Genomic DNA, 10,120 nt, shown 5'->3' with positions numbered 1-10,120 from the left:
TTTCTATACGGTGGCTGCGTTTTCAATAACCGTAAAGCCACAATAGCCGAACACGTTTTTGTTGGTTTGGAGACGTAAGCCTAGCCCTGTCTAAGGAGGACGATTGTGTTTATAGGACAGGGAGGTAAATTATTAAACGTCTGGGTGCTTGTGGTCATGTGAGCTCTGGAGGATCTTTTCAGCGGAGGGGAGTATGTATTGCGGCCTTGTCACACGGACAAACCCCATTCTGGACTTTCTTTGTTTCAATAACCGAAAAAGATGAAAACGTTGATTATTCAAGAAGTATAGGAAGTAGGGAGAGTGCGGATTGTGTTGAGGTTAACTAAATGATCTGCTGGGACACTTCTTCTGCAATGGATTCTAGAGAGTATGATCTGCAGGACGACTACAAGTCTCCCTTTAATTTTGATTCTGGTGTCAATAGAAATTATCTGTTCTTGTCGCCGCGACTAAGCAACACCCCGCCGGATTCGCCGACTCCGCTGAATTCAGGTAACTCCATCGTGTTAACTTTCTCTTTGTATTTTAATATGTGGCTTTCGTGCTTAGATATAGTTCTCTGCCCTGTGTTAGCAGAATGTGGTGAAAGTCTCTGTGGGAACGCGGAGCTCTGACATTTTGTTGTGATATGCTGACTGCCCTTACAATAGATCAGCAGACGAATCTGGTGTCTATAACGACTTCACGGGACTTTCATGGGGTGAAAATGTGTTTCCTGAGATAACAGGGTAGCTCCTGTGGTGTGCGTCCATACCATACCTGCCGGGTATTCATGTGTTAAATTTACTTCTAGAAAACACAAGTATCCCTAGGTATTTAAGAGTGTCACTCCTATTATCCTCCACAGCTGCAAGGATGCTGGTTGCCCGCTCTAGCCCCAGAGGTCTTCCATTGCCCAGGGAGGAGAATTTAATGTGTAATTTGGTTCCACGTATTTAGATGTTTGTGCCAACCAAGGTCATTATGGGGGTCACTGCATTAGAATTTTGAGATGAAGCTGTTGACAGTCTTAAGCATGTCTGGTGAATGATTGGAACAGAACCAAGGCCACGTAAGCAAGTAGAGCAAGGTTTTTGATGATTTATCCGCAGCATCTAAAAGGTCTGACTTCTCTGTGACCTCGGAGATCCGCACCTGTGAAGAAATCTCTTGGAGGATCTTTTTTTTTTTGGGGGGGGGGGAGGTTTTCTTCTTCTCTTGGAAGGGGGTAGAGAACGAGTACTTTCTATGAGAATATACTTATATCTAGTACCTTATTATATATATATATATATATATATATATATATATATATATATATATATATATATAGTAATATATTCTTAAATATGCATTAACACAAATGCACACACGCATGTTTTTATGTTGTGTATATGTGTGTCATGTTGTCTTTAATGCTTTTATCTCCCACTATAACTGGATGCATGTGTAGGATTACGTCATATATGTGCATAAAATTATATTGGATCGTTTTAACAATGAAACGCTTAAGGATCTCTGAATTCACTCCGACAGGCTGCCTTCGGCGGTTTATATTTGCTGTAAAATCCATGACAGTCTGCATCCACCACTAATGGGATCTCCCCTTCATTTGCTTCCATAACATTATGCTTCAGTACATTTAATGGCTAGTTTTCTTGTATTATGTCATACGTTCTCATTTCTCTCGTGTGTATATGTGTATATTTTGCTTATTACATTCCCCGTATCATTTCATGTAGCCAAAGGACATTTGTGTTTCAGTAATGGGGCTAGATGGCAGTGCTTTCCAGAGACGTTTTTAGATTACTGCATCCTATTGCTGCTCTGCCGTAGAATAAGTCATTTAAAAGAAAAATGTGTATCATTTCTAAAATGTAATTAATAAGTGCATGCAATGTGGCTTCCACACACATCATGGTGGATTGTAGTTCCATAGAACACTGCGATACACCCTTACACCCGCAGCCTTCTAAGCTCCTAGATATGAGGGACGTAGTCTGTTTGTCTCTAAGATGACTTCTTCTGATATTATTTGTGCTTATACACAAGTGATCATCTGGTATGTTATATGGAAATTATACTCCACTGAAGGATTAAATGGTGGCTGGCGACATATTCTGCTAGAAGACACTTAAAAGGTGAATAATCACAGAGGCTCCACCGGTATGCGCTGGACTATGCATGAATATTCTGTTTGCCAACGCTCTCTGCTTTGACTGCAGTTATCCGACCAGTTAATCCAAAGAGTAGATCTCTCCCGTGACCGCTGGATTCTGTTCTGTTTCAGCGAGCTCTCACATGTCTCCAGTTCCTCTGCAGCGAACGGTTTTATTAAAGGTTGAACCTCTGCTAGGACAATAGTGCTTTTAGCAGGGAACAAAAAAAACATTCACGTGAATCCAGACGGGCAAATATGTGTAGGCAACACAAGCTGTTTTGAAATGCCGTTCCCATCACGCTCAGTCATTCAAAGGCTCTCAGGACTATAAACGCATAGATTTCTCATTTTGAAACTGCTTTAGTGAATGTTGCTGCATTTTGGCAAATAATGTAAATATATAGAAATTGGAGTGGGACTAGTAGACTGGCAAAGTGATAGCGGTTATACTGTTGGCTTTACGTACACTTTATGTAGAGATTAATAGATAATGGACCAGCCTCCCAGCAGAAGTGGTAGAGGTTAATGCAGTAAATTTAAACATGTATGGCGTAGGCATAAAGCTTTATTGGAAAGAACTCCCATCAAGTAAAACCCATAACAAAGCCAACATGGGAGAACCATCACTCCAGGATTGCCCTGTATGCCAAGGTGCGTAGAGAAGAGGGGAGAGTAAGGAGGAAAGAAGTGTGTGTGTGTGTGTGTGTGTGTTGTGAGAATGTGTCGCCACAGAAGCTAAATTAGGTTCACATATAGGCTACCATGTGATCTGACTCCATTCCTCAATGGCAAAGACTTCCACCAGCTTTGATTTCTTACGCAGGGGAGCAACTGGGTTTTGTCAGTAAAGGGGATCACACTTTTCGCTGCATTGAGTAAGTGTTGGTGAGTAAGCTTTGTAAGTGGAAAATGCGTGGGGTGTTTGGTGAAGGAACATTTCATCTGGGGAGAAAAGCAGGAGGGTCGGCCATCCCTTTCTGACGTGTGCTATCTGCTAAAACTGCCATGTTGGTGACTTCCATGTGTATTAAATAATGATTGTTATAAAACTTATATTCCACGTAACTCACGCAAAACCAAACTGGGTGGTAACATACACGACTGCAAAATACTCCATTAGCGATGTTTTTGTTTGTGAATTTATCATTCAGTGTTTGAAGTTCAATTGGTATTTGTTACATGTTCACAGCGCCCCTCCAAACCGTGATGAGAATAATCACTCCTGTACTTCATGAAGGGTCAACCACGGTGAGCTTTAGCTGTAGGAGAAGCTTGGCCAACCCTGTATAATGTATTATAAAAACAGTGAGTTTTCTCCTCGCTAAATTATGCATTATTCAGGGTCAGCTCGGCCCTTCTTGCAGGAGACGCATACTGGTGTTGGCCCTTCATAATGAATATGTCAACTCTCCTTTTAGTGAATAGAGGTCAATTAGTATCACCAAGTGTGTTACCTATGAGTATGTCTTTATGGAGAGGAGTAGTGTCTTGGAATTGTGTGGGTTTTGCGTCTTTCATGCTGCGATCTGGGCAGCGTTTAGGTTTTTGTGTTGTCAGATTTACAGCATATTTTTTGTTATCCTTTGGGACATACTTTTCAAAATATCACTGCCAACGCTACAGAAACCTTTTCACATATATATTATTTCCATCCTTTTAGATTTGCTAAAGCAGGAATCGATCACTGAGGGAGAGGATGCGGCTGCGACGGTTCCAGAGGTGTTATCGGAGGAGGAACAGGAACATCTCAGGAAAGAGCTTGAAAAGGTACAGACGATACCTGCCTTGTTTCAGGTTTTAGGCGTCTGGCAGGAATGCGCAATGTCTTCTGTTGCCTGCTGAGCGGGTTTTACTGCTTGCACCTACTTCTCCTTGGTAGTAGGATAAATATATTCAAGTTTAATTAGAACCTGAACATTTGCTTAAACTTCAAAGATGAATTTATCCCTATGAGAATGTTTTCATTAAAGGGATAGTTTACTGCCCCAGACACCCCCTCTACAGAAAAATACAGAAAATGCATTCTTCCAGGACAATAAAATAAAGCACTGACACGGAAGAGGCAGCCCTGCTGTAGCAGCTGCCCTCCTCCTCCTCCGTGGATCGACTATTGCTGCCAGTGATTGGCTGCTTGAAGCAGCCAATCAGTTGCAGGAAAGCGCTGCCATTAAATCCAGTGCAGGTAGAGGAGTTCAGCCAGAGGTGGAGAAAGAGGCAAATGTCTTTAAAAGTGCATATGATGGCTGTAGTGTCTAATTGCCTCGACAACAACAAATTGTGAAACAGCTGGATCTATCCAAACATATGGATCGTCTAATTTGTTTAATCATCTTCTTTAGCTGACAGATTAACAAGGTGGAATGTGGTTGTTAATGGTTTGAGAGTCATTATTAGTATTATTATTTTGAGATTCATTTGTTAAATTTCCCCGCTCTATTGTTACTTTCTATTCCTAGGTAGAGGAGGAGATTCAAACACTGAGTCAAGTGCTGGCTGCAAAGGAGAGGCATCTAGCCGACATCAAACGGAAGCTGGGAATCACACCACTGGCCGAGCTGAAGCAAAACATTTCCAAAGGATTCCAGGACGTGGCCTCCACCACTGTGTAAGACAAATCACCGAGCTGGGGCATGCCGTAGAACGCAGGCGTGAAATGGTTATTAGTAGAAATGTATAGCTTGTATATAAAGCTCTGACATATTACGCAGGTACTGTTCATGCACCATAGAACTTGTTTCTTCCTCTTCTGACTCTGATCTCCTCTGCGGTAATCACGCTGTGATCAGGACTCACATTCTCTTTTAGAGCATGTTGTGAGATGTCACAAAAGATCGTACGTAATCTTGGAGAGAGAAAAATATTCTGTATGAATACGTGTGTTTTTACTTTTGTTTTTGTCCTTTTCTAGGTACAGGAAGACATCTGAAACTCTGTCACACGCTGGACAGAAGGCCTCTGCAGCCTTTTCATCTGTCGGTTCTGTCCTCACAAAGAAGCTTGAAGATGTTAAGTAAGTTATATGAGAGTTAAAAGAATTCCTCAATAGGTAAACTTATTAGGCGTATGATGTTACCACCAGCGCCTCCAGACACCCCTTCTGCGGAGTTCTGGAATATGATGTCATAGTGTAAATGGACTGACTGGACAGATCAGAGATCTCCCCTGTAACCAGCCCATTGAGCAGCGACACAGAGCAGGTCAGATCTCCCAAGTTGCCAATCTGCCACCCTGTTATGAGTCAAGGGAACTGCTTCTACCTTGGACTTGATGCTCTGTCGGCCTAGGCCAGAATACATCACTGCTTACCAGTAGAGAAAGTAAAAGGGCATCAACCTTATGTGAGTCTGAGTGACTCCATGTATAACCTGGTAGCGGTACTACATTATATTTTTTTATGTTAATGTGACGCTTGTGCACTTTTAATGGTTGTTACTTAAGGTGTTTAGAACTTCTCAAAATGCAGCATCCTTTGCAAGTAAAAGTTTGACAGCTTTTGGCTACTTAGACAGTAAATAATAATGAAATAGAATATAGAGACCATTCAAACATCAACATAAGAAATTAGTGTTTATCATACTGGTCTGAATAATAATTAAGAAGAAATAATACAATAAAAGTTAGGCTTCTATCCAATGCAGAGTAGATTGCGTTAGCTATGGGGACAATTTGAAAAAGACACAAAAGAAGACGGGAAAGAGCAAGAAAATCATTGAAAAAAGAGCTGTCATTTCCAACATCTGACTATAGTTTAATTTTCTGCATGGCCGATACAGTGCTGTTAATGCAGTATTCATTTTATATGCCAAGGTCTGTGGACTGGGCAGGAGCAGACATTCGGAATAAAGCATGCCTTACAAACCACAGAAAAGGGTCCGCCGGGGCGTTTAAGTAGAACTCTACCAAGGAAATGACATCAGGAGGGGGCAAATACTTGCCATTTATCCTAATCCCTTTTTTAGCTGGGTGAAACTTCTAACTTGTAAAGGCTGGAAAAACTGCCTAAGGTCAAAAAAGCAATTTCCACAGAAAGGCTAAAACGCCAGAAAAAACTCCAGAAAAAACGCCAAAACGCAGGAGAATGCAGTGGCAGTTTTCTTGGCGTTTTTCCTGGCGTTTTTCATCAAGAAAAAAATGCAGGACAAAAACCCAAGTGGAAACCTAGCCTAACGGTTACTGAGATCCTTGTTGGCCGTTCCTGCTCCGCTGGGTGGTTTTCTGTAACTTCCATTATATGTGAAACGTTATTATATTATCTTGGGATACCCAGAACATTTCTGAAGTATCTTTTGAGAGGAACCTTGAAGAACCGTTTTCGGTTGTACGGAACTCAACGTTTTTGCATCACAGATGTGTGAGTTGTATGTAATTCTTCCAGGGATCCTTGAGTATGTATGTAATGCTTTGCTTTTCCTTCATTAACTCTCGTTATCTTTTCCCTTTAATGCTGACCCATTAGTATACGTTCTCTACAGCATTCCATTAGCATGCCGGCAATGAGGTAATGTATGCCATGCGACAGACGTCTTCTATATAAAGCTTAGTTACTATAATTCAGAAATGAAGGCTCATTGTTTCACTTTGATTTTGGGTGGATGTAGTGTTGATTATATCGTGTCCTGCTGGGCACGTCAAACTCTTTCTTTGAGGGTCTTGTCTGGCAGAATTTGGGTAGTTTTGTAATTAGTATGTATTGGTGAATCTTAGTATCGTTAGACCCTCCAGGACTAGAGTTGAACATTTATTTTATATACAAAAGTGCATGGAAATGGCTGTATTTTGTCCTGAACTGAAAACATCAACTTTTTTTTTTTTTTGTAAACCAGTTATAAAATCTGTTTACTGAATGTAATTCATGTTTGTTTTGCATTATTTCACACAACACACCTTCAAATTTAAAAACACTTAATCTGCCTTTATCAACCCACTTAACCATAAACTGCCGGGGCAAATGAATTGCCCCGCTCCGGTAACGTAGTTGATGTTGCCGTGATTTGGCAACGTCCCATTGATTATAGCCTTCCCTAATAGTAAAGGATTGAATACATTTGCATTAACCCCTTCATGAGAGTGGATGTTTTCTTTCTGCAAACCTCAGAGACAAGGTGTTAGATGACTCTTCAACGACAATTTTCCCATTTCTCTTTTAGTGCTCCTACAATCTATATATTTTTTTTTAAGGGACAAATAGGACTTTCTTTTGAGGAAATATCTATGAATGTGTATGTGTATATAATATATGTGTGTGTGTGTGTATATATATATATATATATATATATATATATATATATATATATATATATATATATATATTAAAAAGGAAAGTGACAAAATAAATTTAAATTGGGGAAAATTCCCAAGAACCCAGTAGATCCTAATTGTTCAATCTTCCCCAATCATCAGAAACCTGTGCTTTTGGGGTATTACTTACTCAGTGAGGGTTTTTCCAGTGGTACTAGCTGTGAAAATGTTGCCGGGTGAAACTATTCATTTTTAATTGTTTAGTCCCTAGACATACTGAATTATATTAAATATGATTTCAAAAGAATGCACTCATTTCCCTGTGATTTGATTTAAGGAAGGTGAATTATGGTTTTTGTGCACCAAGTGGTTAAAGGGCAAATTAATCAAATGCTATTGAATGATTATTCTTACTTGCTTATTTCATCTGACATTATGCTACCATATGAACAAACTGAAGAGCTTTATGTAATTCTGGAAGTTTCAAAATCTCTCTTTTTTTTTTTCTTCTTTTTGCGCAGGAATTCTCCTACTTTTAAGTCTTTTGAAGAGAAGGTGGAAACATTAAAGGTATTTTTTTGTTTTTTTAAAAAATATTTCAGCATTTTCTAAATACATAAGTGTATGTCTGCAATTTTCAAACATTATTTTTATTGCCGTTAATGAATGTATCGGATATGGTTATATTAGCGTGTTTGCTTGATTATAAGACAATCACCAAACTTTGAATATTCATTTAGAAAAAAGGAAAAATCCTGAATATGTAAACTATTTTTTCTTAAAATGATTAAAAAAAAATTTTTTATTTGCCAATTGGCCCCACGGCTTGCTACTCTGCCCCCAGATATGCCTTATACCCCCCTGATATGCCACTCTGCCTCCCTGATATGCCTTATACCCCCTATTTGCCAATCTACTCCCCAGATATGCCTTGTACCCCCCCTATATGCCCCCCCCAACTGACCAATGCATCCCTAGACTTGCCCCCCATGCTCCAGACTCCCTGGTGTCAAGTGGGGGCAGCCGATGCGTGCAGACGAGGTTGTCAGATGTTCACAGGCTGTCAGAGAGGAGGATCCAGGTCTCCTGCAGCGCTGCAGGGGATCCTCCTCTCTGGCAGCCAGTGAACGTCTATGAAGGTCATGTGAAGCTGGCGCTCGGTCATAGAAGCACCGGCAGCAGCGGAGGTTGTCGGTGCAGACGTTCGCCCGGCTGCCACCGTGCAGACGTTCGCCCGGCTGCCACCGTGCAGACGTTCGCCCGGCTGCCACCGTGCAGACGTTCGCCCGGCTGCCAGAGAGGAGGAGCCAGGTTCCCTGCAGCGCTGCGGGGGATCTGGATCTTAGTCTTGTAGTCAGACCGCTATTTGAGGTCCGATTATAAGATGACCTCTAATATAAGATAAGGGGTATTTTTCAGAGCATTTGCTCTGAAAAAACCTTGTCTTATAATCGAGCAAATACGGTATGTTTCAGTTCCTCTGAACATTTATTTCATTAATTTTGCTTAAAGCCCCGTCAGATGCCTAGTCGTAATGACTACAGTAAACTCCTTATAATTAAAACAGCCACACAGTGCTAATTCTGCTAAGACATTGCACACAGGGCTTGAGAAGCGTATGCTGATGGTACAATTCCTACATTGCTAGATGTCCACGGAATGCCCTGTTTATGTACCTATTTCAATGTGATCTAAATGCCACCTGCTCTTGGGGCTGAGTGCCCATCAGCCGAGCTACAGGAAATTTAGCCCCTAAAGTATTATTATTTTGTTTGTTGAAGATGTTGGACCCTCTCAAAAGAAAGATGTGTCCATAATCTACCAGGGATCTGCCTTACACCGCCTTGCCTCACAGGCTGTGCTCAGACAGAATTACTGTGACAAAGTGTCTCAAGCACATGATGGGCACAAAACCTAATCATCTTGCAACATATTAGTATTTATAAACTGAGCTACATGTGTGCAATACTACCGCATAGCATGCAGTGGATCCAGTCTCCACCATTATACTGGAGAACCACAGCCTGGTTTCGCTTTTCTGGCTTTGATTTTAAAATCTCTCTATGGCTTCTCTGTTTTTAGTCTAAAGTAGGTGGCAACAGACAATCCACGGGGGATTTTGGAGAAGTGTTGAACTCCGCTGCCAATGCCAGTGCCACAGATCCTTTGACCGAGAAAGATGAGGAAACCCAGTGAGATCTCTTCATCTACAGCAACTAAAACTGCAAGATGCCACAAGAAACACACAGCACATCTACTGCATGGTCTCCTCTTCCCACCTGACCCATCCCTTGTCTTCTCTATCTGCTCCACTAAACCTAAACGCTAGCTCTTCTGTGCAATTGAGGGTTTGTATCACACTTCTCTCATCTTATCTGCACAGAAAAGGGTTAACCTCTTTAGTACTAGAGGACCAGGCATCCCGTGAATCTTTTGTGATGATCTTGGAAACACAGTAATCCTTTTTTGTGTTGCAGAGACTTTTTATGCTTAATTTTCTATATGTTGTTTTGTCATAGCTGCCAACACTTTGTTACACTGGAAACTTTGTATACTATGCGGACCTTTAAAGAAAGCAAAAAAGTGTCAGTAATAAATGTGCCGTGTATAAGATCTACCCTCCGTTGCTTACAGCTCAGTGATTCTGCTTATTAAAATTAAAAGATAAATTTTCTCTTGGGTGTGTGTCTGGGGGGAAAGATTAACAATTTACTTTCTTCCTAATACAACTGTAAATAT

At 40.8% G+C, this 10,120-nt stretch overlaps 1 protein-coding gene across 2 annotated transcripts; it reads left to right on the top strand.

The window, feature by feature from the left end:
* The first annotated feature begins 356 nt into the window (after positions 1 to 356).
* Positions 357 to 9,577, top strand: LOC149305497 (tumor protein D52-like). Of its 2 annotated transcripts, XM_089477257.1 has the most exons (7): positions 357 to 495; positions 3,804 to 3,910; positions 4,600 to 4,748; positions 5,052 to 5,153; positions 6,600 to 6,641; positions 7,903 to 7,951; positions 9,464 to 9,577. In XM_089477257.1, the coding sequence occupies exons 1-7, from the start codon at positions 357 to 359 to the stop codon at positions 9,575 to 9,577; spliced, it is 702 nt and encodes a 233-aa protein (XP_089333383.1). The 2 variants fall into 2 exon arrangements, with proteins under 2 accessions (XP_089333383.1, XP_089333384.1); XM_089477258.1 differs by lacking the exon at positions 6,600 to 6,641.
* The last annotated feature ends 543 nt before the right edge of the window (positions 9,578 to 10,120 follow it).

Source organism: Sceloporus occidentalis, unplaced genomic scaffold (genome assembly GCF_023333645.1).
Source record: "Sceloporus occidentalis isolate IW3139 unplaced genomic scaffold, rSceOcc1.0.p SCAF_11, whole genome shotgun sequence".
In the NCBI taxonomy this organism is placed as follows: Eukaryota; Metazoa; Chordata; class Lepidosauria; order Squamata; family Phrynosomatidae; genus Sceloporus; species Sceloporus occidentalis.
This window is presented reverse-complemented; position numbering and strand designations above follow the sequence as displayed.